General features: G+C 40.9%; 1 protein-coding gene across 2 annotated transcripts in view; it reads right to left on the bottom strand.

Moving 5' to 3' along the window:
• Nucleotides 1-27,372, bottom strand: part of LOC134537540 (single-minded homolog 2) — a 146,168-nt gene that overhangs the window by 21,479 nt on the left and 97,317 nt on the right. The window contains exons 3-6 of one of the 2 annotated variants that reach the window (XM_063378094.1): nucleotides 19,280-19,362; nucleotides 12,315-12,404; nucleotides 6,943-7,057; nucleotides 4,464-4,606 (exon numbers count right to left, since the gene is read on the bottom strand). In XM_063378094.1, the coding sequence (XP_063234164.1) occupies nucleotides 4,464-4,606; nucleotides 6,943-7,057; nucleotides 12,315-12,404; nucleotides 19,280-19,362 (431 nt within the window). The remainder of the gene's footprint in view (nucleotides 1-4,463; nucleotides 4,607-6,942; nucleotides 7,058-12,314; nucleotides 12,405-19,279; nucleotides 19,363-27,372) is intronic. The other variant, XM_063378095.1, reaches the window with a different exon arrangement.

Here is a 27,372-nt window from a genome sequence, read left to right as displayed (position 1 = left end):
TCACAATACCACATCGAGCTGGCAGAATAACAGCACACTGTTTGAAATTACAGTCAAGTTACGGAACTACTGTATACCTTCGTAAAAACTACGCAGGATTCCGACTCTCGGATTTATTAGAGACCTGCAAAATTCGCGGTCTCGATGGCCTCCAGGATAGACTGCACGTTGTCCTGTACACTCGGGCAAACAACGCAAGTTCATCGGTCGTTGACTTGTAAGTCGTCTCAGCTGGTTTGTCTGCGATTCGATCCTTCTTTGCTTGATGGTTTATAATTGGTTGAGATTCGCCAAGATGAACAGTAGGTAAGCCAATAGCAAAATTATCTAAGAGGTATGCGTGTTTGAATTCTAGCCTATCACCGAATGAATCAGCGAATTTTGCAGGTCTCTACGGATTATGTGTTCACTGTAAACGTGGTAAACACAAACGCGGAAGAAAATTTTTTTTCTGATGACTCATCAAGGTTTTGAATGATTTGTTAATACAATATTATTATTATTGTTGATTCATGTTCTTAAAAAGTAAACTCAGACCCGTATTCTTTCGAAGATCCTTGGATAATTTGTAATTAGAGATCTTCGAAAATTGAAGATGAAAAAATTCAACAGTGTACTATTACGTACATTTGAGGTATCGCGTGCTTTACTGACACCCGCTCGTGCGGTTTGATTTGATATCCTGTTTAAGTTTTCTAGTGTGTATTTCTTCATCTGTAAACTTTGCTACTACGTCCTCAGACGCTTTCAAAATCGAGGGTGAAACGTGATCGAAGCCGTGTCCTTGCGAACATTCTCGTCATCTGTCTTCACGACGACCCTGTCGTTATCGGTCGATGAAAGCGAGATTCGTGATTGCTAGTCTGATTCTGCGTGGTGTTACACACCTGAACTGTTTCTCGTGTCCCTACAAGAAGGGCAAATAGGGATGTTTTTTTTTTACTTGTGTTCTGCTATGCTATCCTGGAGCTTACAAATCGCGGAAAGACTGCGGTGAAAGAATTCTATGGCTCCTTGTACGAATTAGAAAAGATTTGTGATTTATGTTTTGGCTACCACGCCCTCGGCCTACTTGCGGATACGTTAGTAGCACGCACGTGGTTTTATTTTTCTAACTTGAATTCAATATGCCGATTTTGTAACTTCGTATTTTCGTGTGGTAACTGGGAAAGGCTGAAAATTAGGTGTTTTATAATATCTAAGGTAAAGAGATTAGTTTGCGTGTCTGGAAAAGTAAAGAAATTGAACACTTATTTCATTATGTTAAATTTATATATGCTTTAAAAATTTTAAAATCCTCAAAAGTAATAAAAAGTTTAATAATACATCAGCATTGTGATGCTAAATTTAAATTTTAAAATAAGATTTAAAAATGAAAAATTTTGAGATCGCTTCAACCAAAAATAAACTTTGATAGTGGGACATGGTTTAAAACATGTTTGAGGTGATCTGTCCAAATTTATTTGATGGAGAATATTGGAAGTCATTTCCCGTCCAATACTACCCCTCCAGCCCTTTTTGTCAAATTATAGTTCGACAGTTTAGCAGCGCCTTAATCCCACGTCGTGTTAAGCGAGTCCCCCCCCTGCGGTATCGCCGACACTGACCCGCGCACCTCGTCTGTGAGGCGCGGTTGCCTATCCGGCCCGAGCCAGGCGGCCCCGCGGCTAATAAATGCGCGCGCATAGCCCCGGACGTGACCTGCACAAAGCTTGCCGGGGATTTGGAGAAACAAGGCCGAGCAGAACAAAAAAAGGTTTGCTTGAAGGGGGGGAGGGAGGGGTGTGTGGTTGTTGTCGAATGAAATGGATAGGGGTGTCCCTCCCCACCAGCTCCTTGGGTAAATGATAAATGAGAAGCGCCCCGGCAGGGACAGGTATGCCCTTATGTACACCTGGAAAGTCACGGCCCGGAGTCGAGTATTGTATAGCGGGCACTTGAACCCCCACCAACCCCCTCGGAGCGGTTAGGGGAAGGGGGGGAGGGAAGTCCAGGGAGAGACGCTCGCTCATTGGAGGAACAAAACCGGTCACTCTGCATTGTCTGGAGAGTACCTACGCCATTGCCAGGTTTTCCACCTTTCCTTTCCCAAACACCAAACTGCCGTCCCTCCAAGGGCGTTCTTTTTTTTATTTTACTTCCCCAAGGTACACCCTGCCTCTCTTCCTCGTAGATGACATTCCATCTTGGGAAGCGTGGTCAGGTGTGTTTTCTTAAAAGTCCCTGACTCCTTCCAACATTTTTGAGAATTTGTCCCCTGTTGATCACGAAGCCATCGTCCAGACGACAACGCAAACGTTTAGAAAAGTTAAAACACTTGACGCTGTAAAAATAATCTGCGATTAAAAAAAATATATATAACTCATAGTTTGGTTGCTGAAGCCCACACATTTGACGGTAACTCATGTCGTGAGTGTTCTTTGAAAGATTCAGGCGAGGCAGGCGAGTGATTTCAAACAATTTCAATGGACACCGTGTGTGTGTCTGTGCCGTCTTCGTTGTGTTTTCCAGAATATCTGTTAAATTTCATCGCTGGTTTCGACTTGTTAGTCGTTGTGTTTCCCAATATATTTTTTCCAACTGTCTTAGCCGTTGTCAGTCCTCTGTGGTCATCTGTACCATACATTATTTATTTATTTTCTGACTGAATTCCTTCCACATAATTCTCTGTGCTGTCCAGACATTTGACATTTCACACCAGCCGATGTTGGCTTCTTCTCCTTGTATTCATGAATTTGTCTACATTGTCCATCCTTGAGGTGCATAGATACCAGAAATAGCGTGTGCCCAGGAAGTTGTTTTAAATAATGCCGTGTGAAGTTTGGCTTCGAACATGATGGTGATGCGATACAGTTGCTCTCATGTGAATGTACAAATTTACAAATATCTGTTATTTTATATGATTATTTCGTTTCCATTTAGAAAAAAAAAATTACAGTTAATTTCAGTGTTCCGTCATAGACAGGGTAAACGCGTTTTTTTGAAGGGACAAGGGTGCTCTGGCTGCAAATATAACAATATTTTTAAGATTTTGTTGACACTCCAAGATGACTCTTGTGAGCTCATGTTGAAAGTATTTTAAACTCACTACCCACCCGTGCATTTTTGAAGATATCAGTATATTTCCAAGGAAACTTGGATAATTTGTAACCAGATTTCTTCGTAAATTTGAGGTTGAGATTTCTTAACACTGTGGACTAGTGTAACCGTAAACGTATCTGCTCGTAAGGCGGAATAAGTCATTTATTACTTTCTAGCAGCTGCAGGTAGTAAAACTGTTAGCAAATATCACACACTAAAAACCTCATAAGGGTTAGGAAAAAATTATTTATTTCCTCAAATGCCGAAATTTTGGATGAATAATACAAAAAAAAATTTCATACAGGGTACAATACAGTACACACTGGCACGAAAATGGTCAAATACGTTCCTGTCTTTAAACACTAGATGGAGTCGTTTATCATACAATTTTACACCACTGTATCCACCAACACACACTTTGTATATGAATTGACATTTTTTTAAATCGATTCGTTATTTTGCAAGCTCAAAAATTCTACAGGTTTTTTTTTTTAAAAAATGAAAAATTTGGGACTTTTTATCGCGTGGGAAAATCATGTAGAGACAATACATCATTATTCTATTTTAATTTGATTACTTCTAGACATGAATTTTAAAGAAAATAATTATTTTCCATATTTGTTTTGAGTATCTAGTTTTCTGATCGAATCGTAAACACAGCCAATTTTTAAATAGTTTTGTATAAAACTATATAAACAACATAATTATTTAAAAATCAAAACATGGAAATACCACCGGAATTGTGGTGTCAACCATTTTTTTCCCCCACATAAATAAAGAAAAAAAAAGTATATTTAAACACGTAACATTTCATAACTCGCCAAGCGTGTTGACGGATACGAGTGAGTGGATACGTAAAGCAGACGCCTCATGGGCGTCGCAACCGGGGTGGGGGGGGGGGGGGACACGTCCCCCCCAATAATAAAAGTCTTCAATTTCGTCCCCTCCAATAATATATTTAGTTTCGTAGTTGTATTAAAAATATGATTTCTGTGATACAACCCATATGTTGCGCATGGTGCATTTAGTCCAATCGCGGTAATGTGAGCACTGTGTTTTTACAAATTTGTTCTCTGAATATTTTTTTATAAAAAATAAATTATATATTGCAACCAACTATAATTAGAATATTTAGGAAAGAAAAATGCTTAAAAACCACCTTTTTGCACCTTCAAACCCCAAATTTTCACGGGGGACGACCCCCGAACCCCCTGTTTTTTTTTCTTCCAGGGGATGGATATTCCTCAACAACTATATCAATTGCAGTCCCCCGCAAAAAAATATATATATCCTTACGACGCCCATGAGACGCCTGCACCGGGTGTTCAGAGACAGGAAGGTGATCGCAGCGATCATGCAGGGAGGGAGGCCTGTATGGTCACCTTGTAGCCGGCCGTGGTGAGGCCTGCGTTCCTCTTGGCCAGCACGCACTTCATGCGCAGGAAGAAGGCCTTCTCGAACTCGAACTCGGGACACGAGCACATGGAGCACACTATGCTGTCTCCGTCGCCGTCCATGCAGCCTGCTGGCATGCGCAACAACACTAGCGCTGCACACATCACCCACGACAACAACAACAACACAGCACAGAGCACTTTCTACCGCACAATGTCTCCTTCTCACACGCCATGTTGATTCCCCCTCCCCTCACCTTCTTTTCGTTATTTCTTTATTTAAGGGGTGTACATATATGTGTGTCGGCGAGGCGGGATGATAAGCGCGACGCTCGCTGGTGCTTCTAGCGCGGTGTCTCCTCTGGACTGGCGCGCAGTGGAAGAACTATGAAATTTGAGCGGTGGCCGTAACATTCCATGACGGAGAAAGTTCCCTTCAGTACTTTCAAAGAATCTGTCTAAGAATTACTCTGAACACACGCCTATCAGCCATTTGTACTCTTCTAAGAACACAGTTTTTTTTTTAATTTTAATCGGGAAACAAAACTAATTATTCTTAAATGATTTTTCGTAAACAGACCCTACTCGGATGTCTTGAGTAGTTTCGAAATAGCGTTTTTTTTTTTCCTGAAGCTCTGCGCACCGTGTGTGTGCCCGGGTGGGCGGGGGCCTTAAATGTATATTTCTAAAATTTCAACTCGATTTTTACTCTTGCATGTGTTGTTCTGCCACGAACATTTTCAACAGATATTCTCTTAGTGTGGTATCATTGGTAGAGACCGGAAAAATTCGCGAATTCATTTCGCGATAGGCTAAAATGCAAATCGTTATACCTCAGTGCTGCCTCTGCTATTGGTTCACAACTCACCTGGATGACTCTGGGCCAATGAGAAACACCCAACCAAAGCTTTATCGAATCACAGGCTGCTACGTTGGGACGCCAATGAGTGGGTGGCATTTGACCGAGTGTACGTAGAACTATGGAGTTCATCCTACAGGTCATTGAACCCGTGAATTTTTCCGGTCCCTAATCATTGGTATACGGAGTCGCACAAGTGATGACAATTAACGAAGGATCGCGCGCCTTTTCACAACCACGATATTACACTAAATGGATAACTGTTGAAAATATTTGTAGCAGAACAACAAACGCAAATATAGAGTTAAAATTATAGAAATATCACTTAAGTAAACGAAACGACGAAGAAAGAAAAAAAAACAAGATGGCGTGCGAGACCGCGTCTGTATAATTTAAGGTTTGCCCGACGCTTTGTTGCAGCCATCTTCAATGGTGATTGACAAATATAACTTTCATCAAACTTAAATATATATTTCATAATAATAATAATTATTATTTTTATCTGACCCGATAAATAGTACTTTAAAAAATGTTTCAGTGCAAGGAAACAACGATGTTGAGGATTCCTCGCGCTATAATTGATTTATTTGACGTCTTTGTAGTTGGCGAACTTACGCATAAGTATTCTCTTATTACACTTAACCACTTCTGCAAGTTAACTGACATTGCAAAGATGGAGTTGACGATGAGACAGGCAGTACACCGAGAGAAAGGTTTGTTTGCCTCAACTAAATATTTGTTCGTAGCCTATATGGTAAATAAATATAATTTGTTAATTCAAACAAATATTTTGTAGTAGGAAAGATTCTGTTGACCCAAAAAAAAAAAATGATTTTTCAACTCAACTGTATATTTGGTTAGGGGTAACAAAAATTTTTTTGAAGTGACAACGTCTAATAAATCGATGAACGCCGGCTGCACGCACGAAAAAGTGTCCCGTAACGCACATTGTCCCGTCACGCTGTGTCCCGTTACACTCATTGTACTCTTGCGCCGCATCTATCTCTCTTCCACTCGATTGGTCCAACCATCGATTTGACTTTTTCGAGGCACAATAAACTTGAAACACTCCCATTCGTTTCCTACTTTTCCCATCATCGTCCTATCCTTAACAGAATAACACAGATTGGAAGAAGTCAAATAGCAGACATGCATAAAAGTTATAGTTAAAATAATCTCTTCGTTAAAGTAATAAACATATTTGAATTAATGAGTGCAAATAAAAGTAAATTTATGAATTAAATTGTAGATTTAATTTCACTCCTTCTTTGTATCCATACAAAATGGTGATAATTAAAAAAAAAATTCAATTTTATTCATTAAAGTATGCAATCATTTCATCAATGTTTTGTTATGACGTCACGTTAAACTATCGTCCGTAAACCGACTTTACAGACAACCAATTTTTTTTTGTTACTTACCGAGTTTGGTTAAGCCAACAAAATATTTTGTTCCACCAAGTAAATATTTGTTTTGCCATATATAAACAAACATTTGTTTGATTCAAACAAACCTTTTCCTCTGTGTACGCAGCTGACCCGGGCACCTCCTGTGAGAGCACACCTACCCGTGTAGTTCTTGGCCGGGTTTCGGCATAGGCCCACCTACCGTGCAGCAGGTGGTTGTGCGAGTACACCGGCTGCGGGTTGGACAGCACTGACGTCATCTCGTCGTGGTCGGCCGGGTGGATGTACTCGTAGATGCTGTTGCCCGTCAGCTCCACCTGTGGACACACGAGCCGGCGGCTAGAGCAGCGCCGGGAGCACCCGGAGAAAACACGCATGCACGCCCGGGCTCTCGTGTACGCGACCCGTCCGTCCAGTGTCCACGCGGCCGAAACGGAAACTTTAAAAGAATTATCTGTATAGAGACCTGAAAAATTCGCGGATTAATTTCGTGTTATGCCGAAATTCAAATAATTATGCCTTTGTGCTGCTTCTGTCAATTGGTTCACTGTTAATCTGGAGGACTGAGGGCCAATTAGAGACCCTCACTCATAGAAGTGTCGAATCACAGGCCACCCAGTCGAGACGACTCACAAGTCAGCAGCCAATGAACAGTTGGCATTTGCCCGAGTGTGTAGAGGATATTGCAGTCCATATTGGAGGTCATCGAACCCGCGAATTTTTCCGGTCTCTAATTATCTGTTCAAACGAATTTTAACAAGATTCGCAGTAATTTAATATAAAAAAATTCCTTGTCGAAAATCAGGTCAAAATCCGGGGCTTGGTAATTTTTTTTCCCACGTATTTTTCGCTTTTATCGGAGTTGTTTCATAATATAGTTTAACATTTCGCTCTGCATATCGAATGATCCTATAGTCGACGTATTTGCTCCGGCAGCGAATTCTAGCGGCGGGTGCGGAAACTACGCGTGGTTCGCGTCCAGAAATGTAGTTGAAAACTAAATTTTTTGTATAGTATTTATCACGCTCGGCATTATTTTTTCTTAAAGAATTTTACGTTACATTTCATGTTCGATTTTCAACAAGAGAACACATGAATTTGCTCTTTACCGAGGCTAGATGTTACATATAGCTAGCGTGTACTGAAATTCTCACTCCTATTTTTTTTCTTTAAAATTTTACAAAGAAATCTTCTTAAATCCAACAATTGAGGTAACAAAACAACAATTTTTACAGGATTGTCGAATTTTAAATAGCTATAGTTTTAATATGAATAGTTAAACAAAAATATAGTTGTAATAAGCTACTGCATGGCTGTAAATTGTATGCACACAGTTGTGATGTTATGCTAACGTGATAATGTAACCCTCTGGAAAACAGCAAACCCCCGGGGAAACAATCAGAACGAGAATGGCTCGATCTGTGGCGGATTACAGAGTGTTCCGATTGGAAGAATGCCGGATTAAAGAACGTTGACTACTGCAAACATTAAAAAAAAATCTTTTAGAAAACAGCTGCTATAAAGCAGTGTTCATTTCAAAATACGTTCCTGTTGAATATATGAATGTTGCCTATAAAAATAATGGTTTATCTGAAACAGATAGTGTTAAAGTCTAACGTTTTGTGCATTACTAACCAATGTGTTAGAGGAAGAACAATTATTTTTAGTTGCTGTCTGGTAACTAAATTCCCCCCCCCCCCCCCCAGAAAAAAATCTCACTAACGTACGGACATTTTATACGGTGCTCCGCCGGTAATGCATACCAGGCCGCCTTGGTGGGGAGACAGAGTTATCACTATTCGACAGTCGTGGCACATGCAGTTGGCACGCGGCGCTGCCGTAGCCAATCAGGAGGCAGGGTGAAGATGCTGAGAACCGAACTAAAATTGACGGAGAATAAGTTATCGTTAAAAAGGGAGGGGGGGGGGGGATAAGAACCCACAATGTCGGATTGGGACCGCAGGTGAAAATGCTTGCTCGAGCTGAAATATCGGGCCTGCTAGTTTGCATGTATCCCACACATGTTACCTACGTGTTATACTTCGTGTGCTAGAGTCGACATATAAATGCGTCTTTAAGTTTATTTATATCTACCACCTTTAATACGATAATCAACCATACATACACTATGAATACAATTTAAATCACAAGCATATAGATGTGTGTGTGTGTGTGTGTGTGTGTGTGTGTAGAACAACTATACGCAGTTAAAATCGTACTGTGAATTGGTGAACTCTGCGGTCGGCCAGTCTTACTAACCGTAGCAAAAAAATTCCAAGTGGTAGTAAAAATATATGTTTCGGTTTCTCTTGACTGGCACACATGAACAAACTTATTAGATTAGTTAAAAACAGACAGAATGCTGCTTGTACATTCGGCAAAATTTTCTCAAAAAGTTTTTTTAAAATTAATCTAAGTAATATAAAATAGTGTTTTTTTTTTTTTTTTTGCTTTACCTCTGATTAAACCCAACACGGATACACCCCATCTTATCCTAGCGTAGGTACAGAGGCTCAAACGTAACGCTGCAAATTATTTATTCAGCTCATCTTGGAGCGATGGATGAGAGCCGCTGGGAAGTTGCTCGAACGGAGACCGTGAAAGGGAACGGTTTGACGCGGTCCAGCGACGCACGGTGCGCACTGAGGCGGTAACGGAACGCAGGCCACGACTTGCCCGGAGCGGCGGCTGTATCGAGCGGCGGTATTCCTGAGCAAGATGGCGGCGCTGGCCGCCCCCCCCCCCCCCTCTCCTGTGACATTAACCCGTCCAGGCCGGGCCACGGAACAAGCAAGGCTGGATTCACGATATAAAAAAAAAGCACGGCGAGTGTGGAGTGCGTAGCAGACAATGCACACTGCCTGTGTCAGATCGTTTCATGACTCAATTCTTATGTGTTAATTTTAGCCGAAGATATTTCGTGATGAAAATTTTCTCACGGCAACTAACCAGCAGCCTGCAAAAAACTTTTTTCAACTCATAAATTTTGTTAGGTTATAAAATGGCAAATAAATTTTTTTAGTTAATAAAATTTTAGAAACCTAAAATTAATTTTTTTGTCTGTTTTATGTATCTATATCATTAACCTTATTATTATAATATTTTCATACGAATCATTACCGGAACATATTTAGGTTATATCTCAATAAATTCCTACAACCGCATGATAGGTAAATACGAACAGTTCTGTAGTGCAGCGAAAATGGCTCTCAGTGGCCGTTTCGCCAAAATGTGTATGACAGAAATAAAATTAGTTCATTTCCCTCCTGTTACCGTTATTTTTCCAATTGTAAATCCAGCCTAATATCTACGGACCATTCAGCATGGTTCGCGAAGAGTTATCGCTATTCAGAGAGCACATTCTTTACATGATTCGGAGCAAAATGTGCCATATTAATTGGGGGGTCCTACTCTCAATATTTTACAGTTGATGTTAAAAAATGTTTCCGTCTACTTCCGCGCATACGGCCGCGTCTTGGATTACTGTAGCGGCATGCATTGTATGTGTTTGTGCAGTCTTGATAAACAATATCCTTTTCCCATCCCATTCCTAATAGCCATAAGCTGTTCATTGTAAGGCATCTGTAGGCAAAATATTCGTTCATTGAGGGACTTATTTTTAAAGGCAGATACTAGGTCATAGTTTAGAGCCATTGAACTAGAAACCTTAACACTGTGTTTCTGGAATTTTAATGGGGAATTTTTTTTATATGTTGTATTTCTCTTTTTTGCACTAAAAACAATATTTTTTCTAACACGAAACTACGTTTTAATTCCATGAGAGAGGAGGTGGATATTTAAAACAATAAAACTTTGTTTCAAATTTTGGCTCCTACGCCGTTAAATCAAAATCAGTGATTTAGCATTGCGAAACAGTTGCAGGATTAAAATATGCAAACCCTAGACTTATATTTGTTTGTATACGTTCAATTACTACAGATTCATGCGAGCAGAAAAATGATACATTATGGAATCACCAGTTACCGGGTATCCAATAGCTGCAATCCACACAATGTACACAAACACTAATATTGTTGTTAACACATTCAGTACACTTTTACCTACGACTATTTACTTTCAAAAATATAAAAATAATTGTATTTCAAGCAGAGGTTTTACAACTTGAAAAAAAAAACTCATAATATATGTTTAACTCCCCCCCCCCCCCCCCCCCAAAAAAAAATCTGTTTCAGGAACTTGTGTAAACTTCAACAAGTTAGTTAATTTAGTTAGTCAATTTAGTTAGCTGATGGTTTTCACTATTATTTACGCACTTATAACATACATTAATAAATACTGCAGTTATTATTTAAATGCATTCCTTCATCATTTACGGTTACCCATCATTCTTAATAGGCTCATAAACAAGCAAATGAGTTAATCACACCTTATATTTATGGGCTGGATTATGGTTTCTATACATTCGCAAGGCGGGTTTAACAGAAAATTTAAAACGCACAATTATGCTGAACTTCCTTCCCAATTAAACAAACAAACAAGTTATGTGCCTCTGATTTTTCCCAATTTGTTAACTCTGTCTCAGTGTTTTCCGAAATTAAGAGTTTTTCTTTTTTCATCGTCAACTAATTTACCAACGAAATCATCTGGCCGTAGCAGAAAACATGGGCTTACAGCCCGAATTAATTTGTTAATCGTTACTTTCAAGGCAGTGACTTATCGATAAAGCACTGAAAACTAAAACAGCACTGCTAAAAAAAAACTTCGAACATTCACTTTATGTTTTTTTCAGAAATGAACAGGCAAGTTGTTGATTCGGTGTTCCGTTGTGACTAATTTTGTCGGACTTTTGGGTTAACGATAGTGGTCTCCACGCATGTGCTAGGTGCACAGAATCGTGTTAAAAATATTTTATTAATTTTTCACTCCCGTAGACACCGGGTTACAAGCGAAGGGCATACAGCTTACAGGTCAGGGGCATTGGGAAATTAATGAGCATGTCCCGTTGTAAGGAGCCCTTTCGGCAATTTCGAGCGCAGACACACCAGAATTTGAGTCCAAAATCACGCAGTTGTGAATTATAGCCTGCGAGCTACTGAACTGACGACGTCTTCTTATCCTTATCAAAAAGTGCCCACTGCAAATAAATTAAAAAAATATAATAATAATTATTATTGTCAATGAAGACCTATCAAATATTGACTGTAAAATAATATCATGTGTATTTTTCTTTCTTTTTTAATCCGTCAATTTCACGTAGCAACAGAAATGTATGTAGTTAAAAAAAATGAACTATTAGATAGCTGGCAAAATTTAAAAAAAAAATAACGAAGTCATTTGAACATAAACCGTATAACTTTTATCCACCTACCGGAAGATCATTCTCATTAATGCCTGGAATTAGGTTTTATTTTGACGCTTTTAAAACGATGACTGTACAAATTAAGAAATTTCGACGAGTGATTCGAACAGGCATATCTTGCACCACTGCACTGCAGGAGCTGTGTGAACTGCGGAGCGCACAGAGACGGCGCGAGGCACCAGGCAAGCGACCGCCGCGAGAGGGGCGAGAGGGGCGGGGGGGGCAGAGGTGCTGGGAGCCACTCCCACTCCCACCTGAGACAGCCCGAGGTGCACGGACGCCGTCTCCGAGATGTACATGATCTTGCCGTCGGGCGCCACCACGAAGATGAAGCCGTCCAGAGTCTGCAACAACAACAACAACAACACGGACATCAACGCACGGACTGTCCACACGCACGCGGTTGCAAGGAACACTCGCCTCCCGCCAAGGCGACCCCGGAGTTTCGACTCCCGGTGGGGTCGGTCTGTGGGTTACCTCGGGGTGCTCCCGCTTCCCTGCGCCAATTCATTCCGTCGCCGCTCCACACCCCGATCTCATCTCATACCTCGCGCATTCTCCAGGTGGCCGGAACGACAAGGGACTTGCATTACACCTTTATCTACATTTCTCAGCCATATAATGTTACGGTCACCTCTCAAATATATCATAGTTGCCCACATGCACGACTGCGGGGCGCTGTCATAACTTAGAAACACACAACTTAGAAACACATAACTTAGAATTTTCTAAGTTATGACAGTTCTAAGTTATGAGTTGCTAAGTTATGACGTTTCTAGGTTGTGTGGTTCTGCGTTGCGTGTTTCTAAGTTATGATCTTTCTAAGTTGTGTATTTCTAAGTAAGGTGGATTTTTCCAAGTTTTCTAAGTTATGACAGTTCTAAGTTGTGACTTTCTAAGTTATGTGGTGTTCTCCACGACTGCGCGCCTGTTCACAGCCTTGCGCTTAGAGGCGACAGCGCGCTAGAAACTACCAGCGAGCGTCGCTCTTATCATCCCGCCTCGCTGGAAGCGCTCTTTGTAGTTCCCCAAAAATTGAATCTCAGTATAAACCACTCAGGACTTTGTGTGCTCCGTTGTGTTTGCTGTGTATTTAGCTAGTTTTTGAAGGTTTCGTCACTGATTAATAGAGACCTGAAAAATTCACGGATTCCTTTCGAGACAGGCTGGAATCCAAACTCGTTTAGCTTAATGCTGCGTCAGTGATTGGACCGCAATTTACCTGAAGGACTCCGAGCCAATGGCAAACAACAAAAGAAGTAGCGAACCATAAGAATCGCAGTAAACAGGTGTGTCCCCGAGTCGGTAGCCAATGACCAGGTGATAGTTGCCCGAGTACATAGAGAATCGTGGAGTCTATCCTAGTGGTCATTGAAACCGCGAATTTGTCCAGTCCCTACTGATTAAAGAGGTTTCTCGGGAGTTCGGGTTCAAAAGGAAGTAAACTCAAGAGCCCGTTATTCTACGAAGCTATTCGTAAACTACGAAGATTGGGCCATTTTTTTATTTTATTTTTATTTTTCTTGTTTGTCTAGCTTTGTGAGCAAAATATAGTGACATTAATGAGAAAATTAAGCAGTCTATTTAATTGCTATTACCACGTCATTCAAAGTAATGGTCAAAACGTTTGGATTTCAATTCAGTTTTTCGTGATTTCGTATTAGAAACACTTTCAAAGATTTCGTTTCCGCTTGTAATAACGCGATTTCACCGATTCTGATCGTTATTGTATACGAAACTTACCCCAGTGATAATTTATCAGGAAAGAATATCAACAGTTGTTAAGAAAAATTAGTAAATTCATCATCGAAATCTAGTTCCAGGTTGGCTTGAAAACGATTTTTTTCAAGAGTTTTTTTTTTTAAATTCACCGGGGGAGGCCTCCCTAACCCCACTTTTTTTTCACATTTTGTCTGTGAATGTCATAAGAATAAATTGTAATTTGGCAAGTGGAATGTATCTCAACGGGAGACTAAGCAACATGCTGCACGAATTTTCGCCGATGGTCCCACCAGGATATAAACTGGTCGAAGTACCGCAAAGTATCATTTACGTTCCAGTCGTCGCGAAGTGCGCACACGAAGTCGTCGTCAGCATCGTTGACCAGCGAGGACGCTTGGTGAATTTTCAAGACGAAGAAATTACATTACGTCTGCACTTGAAAGCGATGGGCATAAAGTTTGTGACACCAATCAGTTTTTAAAAGAAATCGCATTGGCGTGAATAAGATCTTCATTTCTCTACCAGACATCGGTGCATTAACACCTGACAGCATTAAGTATCTTCTTAGTATTGGACATCCTTTGGGGAGCTATTACATACCCTGAAGTCCGCCGATAAGGCGTCTCTCCATATTATTAAGGTGTCTCTAGGTCTGGGAGGCAGCCTTCTTTTCACAGACGAGAGAGCCAAACACCCGATCGTGCATCTTCGGTTTTTTTTTTTTTGTTCATTGTAAATAAATATGGCGGTGTTGTTAAAAGGATAGATACTAATGGTCAATCAGGTTAGGTTAGCTACATTATAAATACTTTAAAACATTGTGGACGGTTGATTTGGTTAGGATAGCTACATTAAAGATACGGGGAAAAACACATGAACTTCGGGGAACTTCGGGTTTTGGCTCTCTCTCGTCTGTGAAAAGAAGGCTGCCCCTAGGTCTGGGGCCGCCACCGGTCGTTCCGACGGGTGTACAGTTCTCCTGAGAGCTTGGTTCTGCTGCAAGGGGGGGGGGGCATGCAGGGGGGAGAGCGGTGTTGGATGCTGGCGGTCCTCTGACCACGGCAGCGTGGAGCGGGACTTCCGGGAGTTGTTTGCGCGCGCTTATCTCCAGACTGCCCGGTGTAGGGGGTCAGTGGTGGGGGGTTGCCGTGCCCGCCGTCACGTGAAACAAGTGATGACAGGACAGCCCCCCCCCCCCTCCTCACCTCCCCATCCCCCTCGGAGACAGCCTGGAGGTCGCAGGTTCGCGACCTCACACACCTTCCACTTCTCGCCGCGTTGCGACGAGGACACTTCCCGAACACTCGCAACTATACACCGGCCAGTGTACGGACACTGCTGCAGTTGCTTGAGAAGCCTAATATGTATACATCAAGTTCTGTCCCTGCCCGAACACGCCCGAATATTCCACCTTCGGCCAACCTCGGGATATGTTTTATTTTTTGCGCAGGAAAAAATTAATTCAAATATTAAAAGTGGTCGGTTAGGTTAGCTACGTTAAAACACTTTAAAACACTATGGACGGTTAGTTAGGTTAGTATAGCTGCATTAAAATAAACAGAGAAATATAAATATATATATAAATAATCCCGAAGTTGGCCGAAGGTGAATATTCGGGCGTGTTCGGGCAGGGACAGAACTTGATGTAAGTTACATCTTAGGCTTCCCCAGTTGCTTCCAGACCCCCATGGATAAACAGAAAATCATAGGGCATAGACATACAAACAGCAATGATTGTGTGTCATTTCTCTGTGTCCACCACACTGGCATATAGCGCTATCCATTTTGCTTTAATTCGAGGACAATGTATCGACCTGTGTTCAGCCCGAGGCAAAGCCGGGTACTGCAGCTTTGTTGAACGTACAGATTAACCTTTAGCTCTGCAAATCGAAAGATTGGATAGTCAACGGAGCTGCTTCGGCAACGAAATGTAATTGAAAACGGCATTTTTTTTTTTATATTTATCACTCTCGGTATTATTTTAAAGAATTCTGCGTTAAATTGCGTATCCGAGTTTTGTTATTATGAGTTTACTTGCAGCATGAGAACATGCGAGGTTAGACGTCACGCGTCTCTGGCTAGTACTGAAGAGACTCGCTCGCGTCTTGTTTACACACCTTGACGTGAACAATGTTGCAACCCCCTTCTCCCCTCTACAAGACCTCGGACCTGGCTTCTGCAGTGCACACGTACTGCTGACCGCACCGACACAGCGAGGCCTGTATTCCTATCATATATTATAGCCTACTTCAGATAGCTTATGTGTATCTAATATGCTAATTTTTTGTTATTTTCATATTTGTACTGATATGTCTGAGCCGGCAGCCCGGTGTAAATCAACATGTAACTTTCTTATTGCGTTTTTGTGCAAAAATAAGTAACCAAGTTCCTGTAGTGAATGTGAAAATGTCATTGAATGTGCTAAAGAGATAACAACCACGTGATGGTAAAATAAACAATCATGTTTAGAAAGATTTTGATTTCAGAACATGCAGGGTTATACAGTTGCTTGCCTTGTATGAAACTAGCGCCGTGAGGGCTTACCGCTGGTTTCATGTCAATACAGTTTTTATTTAAATGTATTTGTGACAATTTTTGGTATGTCTAGGCTATAAAATTTATGAGGTTTACTTTGCATGTACCTAGTTAGTAAATATGTATGTGGTTAAGTGTAATACATACAAGGCCTTAACTTCGCCACTTGAAATAAGGCAATAAATAAATAAACTGCTTCTACGGAGACTCGAACTTACGTGTTCTACACCGTTACAAATTAACAGCGAATTTACGTACTTTTCAACGAAGAATTTAACTGAAATGACGAAAAGTTCTTCGTAATTTAAAACAATCGAATCTTCGTGTAAAATACGCCGTATTTCGAGCTCTGAGTTGCATGATTCGTTCTAAACAAAGGTGAACACAAACTTGGACAAAATTAGAGAGTTATTGCTGCATACTTAACCAGTTTTTTGAATATTTTGTTAATATACCAGAATATTCTTTTTAATTCATGTTCAAAGTAAGTGAACTCAGGGTCCGTAAGTTGATGGAGATCCCTGGATTCTTCGGAAAATGAAGCTGAAAATTTTTATCAGTGTTAAGCCTCTCTCACTTGAGGCTCGGTATCACCCGCCATGTTGTATTCTTATTTTACTTTTGGTTCTTGCTGATCCTTGATAATCGTGCATAAATAGTTCATAATAGCGCACAAGTAGAGTTGTATGTGTTATCCAGATGTGGACACAAAACAAAATATAGCCTACGTTCTTGTGAGACCGCGGCGCTGTTATTCAGGCGAAAAAAATTTTAAACTGTGAATATTTGTCTGACTTTTAATAAGCAGCAACTAACAAGTAGAATATTATAATTTGTAACGCATGTTGGGTTAAGTGACCCGCCTCGTCAGGGGTGTATGTGTGTCAGTGAGGCGGGATGATAAGCGCGACGCTCGCTGGTGCTTCTAGCGCGGTGTCTCCTCTGGGCTGGCGCGCAGTCTTTCATCATCACACGATAACTGTGAACCTTGAGCGGTGACCGTAACATTATATGACATATAAATGAAGGTAAAGGTGTAATGCGAACCCTTAAGTGCTTGCAATAATCTGTACCAGTTGTTTTACGCCTAAAATTACTCTAAAAAACACCCCTTTTAGCCATTTGATCACTTTTAAAAATACAGTTTAAAAACATAATTCCAAAAGTCATAGTAAAGAGTTATTTAAAGTTTGAAAAAAACCAAACAATCTTCCTTCAGGCTTCGTAACGTAGTGCGCGGATATTAAAGTATAGAAACGTGGTTCATAAGTCGGTAGTGGAAAAGTTTTTACATTGCAGATTACTGGAACACTCTAAGTGTGCTTTAAGCAAGTTCTTTTTATTTTTTATCAAATTTCAATAATATTAATAATATTATTAATAATAAATTTCACTTAAGTAAAAATAAAACATAATAAAAGTAGTACAACTATCCTTTAATACTTTACAATGTTGCATTTTCAATATTACAATATTACATATAAAACATACAAGTGAGGTTCCCGTATGAATAATTTTTTTGCCATTATAAATAGAATATATTTTCTAATTAAAATTAACTAAATAAAATAATTAATTCATACATAATTTTGTTACAATAAAGCCAGTTCAGTGTCTTGAATAAAAAAGAAGTATACATGGTGGGATATTAGCAAATATTTTTTGCAAAACTCCGTTCCCCCGGAGAAACCCCCGGAATGGCCACCGCATGGGGAGCCCAAGAAAAGAAACGGGCTCCCCATTTGGAAGCCACCTGGTAGGTTTTTTTCTGTTCCACCCACCGTTTCTTTGGTAGCCTGACTTGTTACAAGGGATCGCATTCCTATCAGACAACCACCACCATTTGCCCAAGACATTCCGCCTTGGAGTCATAAGTAGAGCGACTACCTGCAATCTTCCTTATACTGACAAGATGTTATTCCAAAAGTTAACTGTAGTTTTTAAAACGTGAAGTATTGATTAGTTTGGATCAAAAATATATATAAAAAAAAAAAACACCACAAATTCTGAAAAAAATGCGTTTTGAAATTTTTTTAAATTAAATATTTTTTAATAATATCTGGTTTATTAATGTCTGAGAAACTCTTCATCTAACAATTGCAGCTATCACTCCAAATCTGCGTCACATTTAGTTTCCCAGCACTGTTCATTTCATTGTTAACCATTTTGAATTTTGCACCGTCGGAGTTTATTGAAATAACCTGCAGCAGTACACATGTTCACCCTCGCATATTTGTTAGCTTGCATTAATTTTTTCAAGCCGACTATTTCTTTCCCTTCCCCCTCCAAGATCAAAACAACAGTTACCATCATAAAAATTTTCCAGAGCGGGACCACCTTTCCACGGGAAGCCTTCTTTTCACAGACGAGAGAGCCAAACGCCCGATAGTGCATCTTCGGTTTTTTTATTTGGTTCATTGTAAAATGTTAGGTTAGCTACATTATAAATACTTTAAAACACTGTGGACGGTTCATTTGGTTAGGATAGCTACATTAAAGATACTGTGAAATCATGTAAACGGTTTCCTAGCCCTGGATAGCTACATATGAAAAAAGTTATTTGCTAAGCAACCATAAAATGATTTTACAGTATTTTTAATGTAGCTATACTTACCTAATATACCTAACCAACCATCCACAATGTTTTAAAGTATTTATAATGTAGCTAACCTATCCTAATCGACCGCAAAATTTAATGCCACACCGGTTTATAAAATTAGATGGAACGGAAAATTAAAAAAAAAGCGAGCATGAACTTCGGGGAATTTCGGGTGTGGCTCTCTCGTCTGTGAAAAGAAAGGCTTCCCCCTTCCCACGGTGACCCTGGCCGTAAACCCCCTCCTCCAACCCCGCCAGTGCCGCGACCAATCCCAGAGCACTCCAAGGGCCAGCAGGCGAATCAACCTAGGGTTTGGAGATGCGCGCCCGGGCACGGGCAGAGAGAGGAAAGTGGCGTGGTTACCTGCAGGAGGTGCGAACCCAGCTCCTTGATGGACTCCTGAGGGTTGACGGGCGGCGGGGCGGCCCCCCACGCGTCCCCCAGGCCTGCCAACACAACAAAACACCCGTCACAAGACGTCCACAGTTCTCGGACGGAAATTCACAGAGAGGAACCAACCCGCGTAGGCTATGCACATTATGTGAGAAAATGGAGTTAAAACAAGATCTTGATGATAATAATAATAATAATAATAATAAATTCCCATTTTTTACACTTTGTTAACAATTTTCACCAGGAAATTTAGCACTCACGAAAGCAAGCTTGTATGTGAGTGCTTATAGTCACTTCAATTTACATGCGGTATTTTGACGATTGTAAACATTTGTAACTGTATAATAACTGAGAAATAAATATATAAAATATAACCTAAGAAACTTTACATTAGTTATACAAAGATGAAAGTTAAAAATAATAATTTATTAAAATTCAATATTATGTATAAACAAAAAAACGTATAAATTATAACATTGTTACATGAATAAATGAAAATATAATTAAATAATAATAAGTATTTAAGTAAACTACAGGTACAAAGTTATAAGTTATAAGATCTTGATAATGTACTTTTAATTTTGAAGCAATAAATTTCATATTTAATTTTTGTTTAGTTTTAAGTTTAATTTTTATATCTATCTATCATATAGTGGGTTGATTCCTTTCTGAATAATGTTATCCATTTGTAAAGTCTTCAGTTACAACTAGGAGCGTTTTATTTCTAATTCTGTATTAGAAAATTACCACTCTTTTAAACTGATGAAGAAGGAACATAAAGAAACGTACAGCATTATTAAACTAAAAAAGTTTGTGCTATATTTTCTTTGGTTATTTGATGTGTTAATTGTATCTAAATAAACGGTGATTATAATTGTTTTTTTGTTATTAATGCCTATATTTATCAAGTCATTTTGGTTTTTCTTATTTTTGCATGAATAAAAAATTAGTAAATTTAGAAGTTTGTTGGTTACCTTGGCGTAACTATGAAACATCAACCAAAATAAAAATGTTTTGCATTGACGTATATGGTTTTGCTTTCAGCGTCCACAGATCAGACAAATATATATATATGTGTATATATATATAGGTATATAGGTGTGTATATATATATATATATATATATATATATACATACATACACACACATCATACCCAAGTGCCAGCCAATTAACTTGATGTAAGCTTTTGGACATACGCCATTGCTAAGCACATGTATGTCTGTAGAAGAAAACTACAAAAAACCAAAAGACAAAATACTCAAATTAACTATTTTTGTCTTTTGGTTTTTTTGTAGTTTTCTTCTACGGACATACATGTGCTTAGCAATGGCGTATGTCCAAAAGCTTACATCAAGTCATGCACTCCCATTGCACAAATCTTTCAAAGATAATGCCAGCCAATTAGGTGTGGTATTTCTAGTTCTGAGTCCGGAAACCAACTCGGCTGATAAATTTCAAAACCTTTATTTGCAATGCTGAGCTACGCCCCTTTCTCATAACCATGGGCGTAGTTTTCGAAAAGGGAGGGGGGAACCGGACCACTCCTAATAAAAAAAGCTCCTCTCTGAGGGGGGCCGCTCGCGCTTGCAAAATTGTAACTATGAAATGGAAATGATAAACGTTATTCCGCGAGCCCGCCTTGGGAATCATAAGTACAAATTTTCGCCCATGCTCCTAACAGTTCTCTGAATCTGAATCGTCGAAATTATATAGACTATAAGTTCTGCTGATTCATTTTTACTTTCTGGTAAGTTAGCGTTTTTCTTCCTTAAATTCTCTGCTTGAAGAGTAGCGAAAAACTCTAATGAATCAGAAAGCTTCAGTCACGGAAATAAACAAGTGGAGTAATAGTTACAACAAATTTGCAGTCTAGTTTGGAGCGGTTTCAGCGGGATGTTTCGGCTGTCGGTCAAACGAACTCAGGCAGACTGACTGTTGTCTATACTGCCTGTCGATCAAACGAACTTAGGCAGACTGACTGTTGTCTATACTGCCTGTCGATCAAACGAATTTAGGCAGACTGACTGTTGTCTGTACTGCCTGTCGATCAAACGAATTTAGGCAGACTGACTGTTGTCTGTACTGCCTGTCGATCAAACGAATTTAGGCAGACTGACTGTTGTCTGTACTGCCTGTCGATCAAACGAATTTAGGCAGACTGACTGTTATCTGTACTGCCTGTCGATCAAACGAACTTAGGCAGACTGACTGTTGTCTGTACTGCCTGTCGATCAAACGAATTTAGGCAGACTGACTGTTGTCTGTACTGCCTGTCGATCAAACGAATTTAGGCAGACTGACTGTTGTCTGTACTGCCTGTCGATCAAACGAACTTAGGCAGACTGACTGTTGTCTGTACTGCCTGTCGATCAAACGAATTTAGGCAGACTGACTGTTGTCTGTACTGCCTGTCGATCAAACGAATTTAGGCAGACTGACTGTTGTCTGTACTGCCTGTCGATCAAACGAATTTAGGCAGACTGACTGTTGTCTGTACTGCCTGTCGATCAAACGAATTTAGGCAGACTGACTGTTGTCTGTACTGCCTGTCGATCAAACGAATTTAGGCAGACTGACTGTTATCTGTACTGCCTGTCGATCAAACGAATTTTTGTCCACTGCCGTTCCACAGTCTGGGGATTTTGAATCCAGAGTGCAATACAAATATAATATCCTCCCGATCCTGGGTCCGGACCCCTCTGTTGTTGTAAGGGCATAGCGACTGGCGAGTCCTGCAGGCGGAGAGCGCACTCGCGGCTCAGCAGGGCTCAGTGGCTCAGCGGCGCAGCGGCACTCGCGCGCTAAGCCTGCAGCCGAGCTCCGGAACATCCTGAGCAAACAGTCGCGGGGGCGCGCGCGCTCGTCGCCGCTGCTGCGCCGGACAACACTCCCCCGCTCCCCGCTCCCCGCTGTCTCTCGGCAAACATTCCGCGACCACGGCCTTCCCCGCGCTCTTTTGTCTAGCTCCGTGCTTGTGATCACACGCCTAGTGCTTGTGATCACACACCTGTAGCCTAACCGTTTTCCAATAGCACGGTAGGTTTGGATTGGTTTTGTAAATCCTTTTTTTTTTTAGCGGAAAGAGATTACATATGGCACAAGCCAAGAAATACAATAACATTATTAGTAAATAAATAAACACTGCACGTACACACAGCTGCAATGCCAGACGCTATTTCCATTGTCTCTTCTTGCAGAACATGACACGAATGAATATACAAGGGATACCATAGCACACAGGATTGCAATACACGATAAAAACGGCACGACACGCCCAGTACTACCTTACTTTTAGGGGACGGATTTCGGTGTCCTATCCGTAGACGAGCTGTTGCCCGAATCCCGCGCATGCGCAGAGCTCACTTTTCCGTTGATTTCGTCCACGTGGCGGACCCGCGTCTGGCGCCATCAACTCGTACATAGTCACTTTTGTGATCATCTGGGGACGAACCAAGCGTGTTTGTGTGCCAAATGAAACTTTGTGACAGCGAAGCTACCCTTTAATGGCCATAACAAGAAATAATCAGTATTTTAAAAGGACTTGAGAAAAATTAGTAAGGCGGTTCTATTTTTGTGCGATGGTGCTGCTATCTCAAGTGTTTTTGGCCGTAACAGTTGTAACAATGGTTGCGAAACTTCCGCTAGAATGTGTTGAAACCAATTTATAGCCTCGCGCGGGGCACAGTTCATTAAAACAATTGCCGATCTGTCACCTTACCAGGATTCGGTCTGGACACGTTATGGAACAGCCCGCGAGTTGATGTGTCCCAACAAGGCTTGGAATACCGCCTTTACAGCCTCTTTTCGATTTCCCACATTCCGAAATACGTCCCACTGGATGAAAGCTGTTTCCGAATACGGAAGGATGGATACTTTAGCCAAAATGATCATTGAAAAGGGCATCCAAAGGATATTTGTTCAATACCTGGTGAAAACCCATGAGCGCGTGATTATTGACATTAATTATTTTTTTTTACTCTTTTGAAAATATACCACGTGCTACAATTTATATCTTGCGTTTGAACACAAATAGACGAACTGCGCATGCGCGCTGGACTTCATCCTGTTAAATTTCTTGTGCCTTTTCGTTGCACACCACGTTCAACGCTCCTAAAGAAGTAAAATTCAAAAACCAGAAAGTAAAATTTTTTGCATCCAGTAATTGTCAACTTCAGGCATAACATTAAATTATGTCGTGATTAAGTTTTAATGAAGTCGAATTTCAACCATAAATGATAGGAAATTTTTATGACCCTTAAAAGAATGTTTTTGCAGTCATGATGGCAATGAAACAGAGTATCTACAAATACCTAGTGAACCAATTTCAGATGTTCATCTGAATATCTTAAAAAATTACAAAAGAGTGATTTTATAAATGTGTGTTATTAAATATGGATATGTAACCAAAACTAAACAAGAGTAAATGTGATTCGAAAATTTCTACAATCCGCAGGAACGTACCCATTTTCAAGTTGGAAAGGTAAAACATTTTCAGAGATGATGTCCATGTGCAATTAAAGGTTGATGAACTGAAGGACTGGTCACGAATGTCCTTCAGTTTATCAACCTTTTCGTAATCAGTTCTTCAGTTGCCTGATCTTTTCGTGTCATTCGTGACCAGTCCTTCAGTTTCGTAATATTTTCGTGGCATTCGTGACCAGTCCTTCAGTTTCCTAACCTTTTCGTGTCATTCGTGACCAGTCCTTCAGTTTCCTAACCTGTCATTCGTGACCAGTCCTTCAGTTTCCTAACCTTTTCGTGGCATTCGAGACCAGTCCTTCAGTTTCGTAATATTTTCGTGGCATTCGTGACCAGTCCTTCAGTTTCCTAACCTTTTCGTGTCATTCGTGACCAGTCCTTCAGTTTCCTAACCTTTTCGTGGCATTCGAGACCAGTCCTTCAGTTTCGTAATATTTTCGTGGCATTCGTGACCAGTCCTTCAGTTTCCTAACCTTTTCGAGGCATTCGAGACCAGTCCTTCAGTTTCGTAATATTTTCGTGGCATTCGTGACCAGTCCTTCAGTTTCCTAACCTTTTCGTGTCATTCGTGACCAGTCCTTCAGTTTCCTAACCTTTTCGTGGCATTCGAGACCAGTCCTTCAGTTTCGTAATATTTTCGTGGCATTCGTGACCAGTCCTTCAGTTTCCTAACTTTTTCGTGACATTCGAGACTAGTCCTTCAGTTTCGTAATATTTTCGTGAAATTCGAGACCATTCCTTCAGATATCTTACAATTTCGTGACTTTCGTGACCTACATACGTCGACACCCTCCCAGAGCTACCAGGAGCGCAGGGAGACGAGGAGATGCGACGGAAGCTGTCTCGTCAGCGGCGGAGGCGGCCACGCCCCCCCCACTCCAGGTCCTCGCCGGAGCAGTTTTACAGTTAAACACCTCCCGCGGACAACAATGCGGCGGGCGGGGATGGGGTTTCCCCCAACCAGAGAGCCTTTCCCACGGGCCTGCCCGCAGCGAGGGGGTGGGGGGTGCGAAAACACGGGGCCACTCCTCCTTTCCTTCGCCGCCGGCGCGGAACACCCCCTGCCCGCCGGGGGTTTCCCTACCCTCCCCCGCCTCCCTTCGGGTCAGCGACCCTCGAGGACCAGGTTCTCCGCAGACAGCGCGGCGTCGGCGGCACGGCCTCGGACCAGGCCGTACGGCACTGCGACTCATTCACACACCCGGGAGTTTCGGTACTAAGTCTTCGTAGCAACCGAGAATTCCCGGTACTTTCCGGTACCCGGTAGTTTATTTCTTCTTCTTTTTTTTAAAATTAATGGTGCAGCAGTCGATGGTTGAAAGTATCAATGGTTAGTTTTGAACGATTTAAACAAGTTTTATTATTGATTAAAAGTTAAAAGATAAACACTTGTGTTGATTTTTTTTAAATTGCAAAAAACGTAACTAGTATCAGTCTTACTCTCAATCTTTAATTACGTAAAGAAAACATTTCAACAAATAATCGTTTTAACGCATGCAAAAGCACGTGATTATTAACTTAAAATAACATTTTTTTTCTTTTCGTAACAAATTTATCGTTATAATTCAAAGAGTATTGGCTTGACGACCACAGGCAGTAGCGCCCATACCGACTGCCGACTTTGGAGCGGCAGTCTCACCCCTCTCACCCCTCTCACCCCTCTCACCCCACCTGCAAAGATCGCCTCGTCAGAGGAAAATATCAAGTGAAAGTAACCACAGCGCACAAGTAAAAACGAAAATTATGTTATCTATGTCGAGTCCCGAAAGTACCGATAGAACACCGGGAATCGATTTTAAACCCTACTTCGAACCCCCACATTTTATTTAGAACCAACTTTATGGCCACATTAAGGCTATCAAAATTTAACCACTCACTACGCAAAATCACATTGCATAATCTTATGATTATACTAAACATAATTCGAACTAAAACATTAAAAACTCCTAAATAACAAACAAACATAGGTTGTGTTCTCTAAACAATCACCATGACGGGTTTACGCCAGGTACTAGACTCTACAAAATAATTAAACCACTTCCATACAGGTTTTCAAATCTTTTAATAATCAAAAAAGCCAAAATAAGTTCCTTTCATATTTATGTTAAGTACTTTACAAGAGCTAAATGGGCGATATTCATGGTAAGAAACGCTGATATTAAGACATCCCTTAAGTATCTCTGCTTTCGTAATTCCGTAACTGGACTTCTAAATCAGCAACGATTACTGAAAATCCGCAATACTTGGCAGTACTGCGAAAGTAACAAACACAATAAATAACAACGAATGTAATACAATGATAGAACAGAAAAGTATATGTCCACATTACACATGCATATGATTGAACGTCTGTCTATAAATTAACCTGGGATTGTTCTAAAATCGTCGGCGCAAATGCACCCAGTAGAAGCTTCCAGATGGACATTGCGGTCTCCCTGGGTCGACACAAGGTCACGAGAACGACCACTGAAAATCAACATTTTTTTTTTTTTGCTTTGGTAGCCCGCGTGACCGATAAAGTATTCATTCCCGGCGAATACAAACAAACACAGCGCTGATGCTTTCAAGTTTATCTAAAAAAAAAAATTGAAACAGTTTTTTTTTTAACATTGGGGCAACAACCAATCCTAGTTCGTGACTGAAGTCAGCAACATTTTGAAATCGGCGAACGTGATTTGGTGAAGAAATAATTACAGTTTCAGGACGCCAACTGTGTGGATTAGAACGGAGCGATTTCCAGCAGTTGGCAAACGTGGCGGGCTCTCTCTCTCTCTCTCTCTCTCTCTCTGTCTCACCTGAGAAGCCTAAGATGTACATCAAGTTCTGTCCCTGCCCGAACACGCCCGAATATTCACCTTCGGCCAACCTCGGGATTTGTTTTATTTTTGCGCAGGAAAAAATGAATTCAAGTATTAAAAGTGGTCGGTTAAGTTGGCTACATTAAAACACTTTAAAAACACTATGGACGGTTAGTTAGGTTAGTATAGCTACATTAAAATAAACAGAGAAATATAAATAAACCCGAGGTTGGCCGAAGGTGAATATTCGGGCGTGTTCGGGCAGGGACAGAACTTGATGTACATCTCAGGCTTCCCGTCTCACCTCTGATCCAATGTTAATCCCCAGTTTGAATGCCGGCGGGGACCCCCCTTGCCCCTCGCCAGCAGAGCGCAGGCCTTGGCGGGCGCAAGGACGCAGACACGGCGTCCCGAAGGTCGCCGCGAGGCATTTGTTGGTAAACGGCGCGCGTGATTTGTCAAAACAACAGTCGGCGGCTCGGCGAAGCCCCGACTGACAATAGCAGCTGCTGAAAAACCCTCATCCAACCCACGTTCACTCCAATACAATAGAATGAAAAAAAAATATCTTTAGCATTTGCAATTTCTAGGGCCATGCAGATTTCGCGAAAAGATTCCGAGATTAGTTATAAGTTAAAACACTGTAGCATCGCCTATGTTTCGTGATTGGGTGAATTTCTTTCAGGCGCATGTCATTTGTTACAACACCAATCACAGTAATTCTGTGCGGAAGCAAACGCATCCTGAGTGGCTCGGTCAAAAAAAGAAACGACTTCTCTCGCAG

This window comes from Bacillus rossius, chromosome 12 (assembly GCF_032445375.1).
Source record: "Bacillus rossius redtenbacheri isolate Brsri chromosome 12, Brsri_v3, whole genome shotgun sequence".
Classification (NCBI taxonomy): Eukaryota; Metazoa; Arthropoda; class Insecta; order Phasmatodea; family Bacillidae; genus Bacillus; species Bacillus rossius.
The sequence above is the reverse complement of the archived record's forward strand: the minus strand, read 5'-3'. Positions and strand labels throughout refer to the sequence as shown.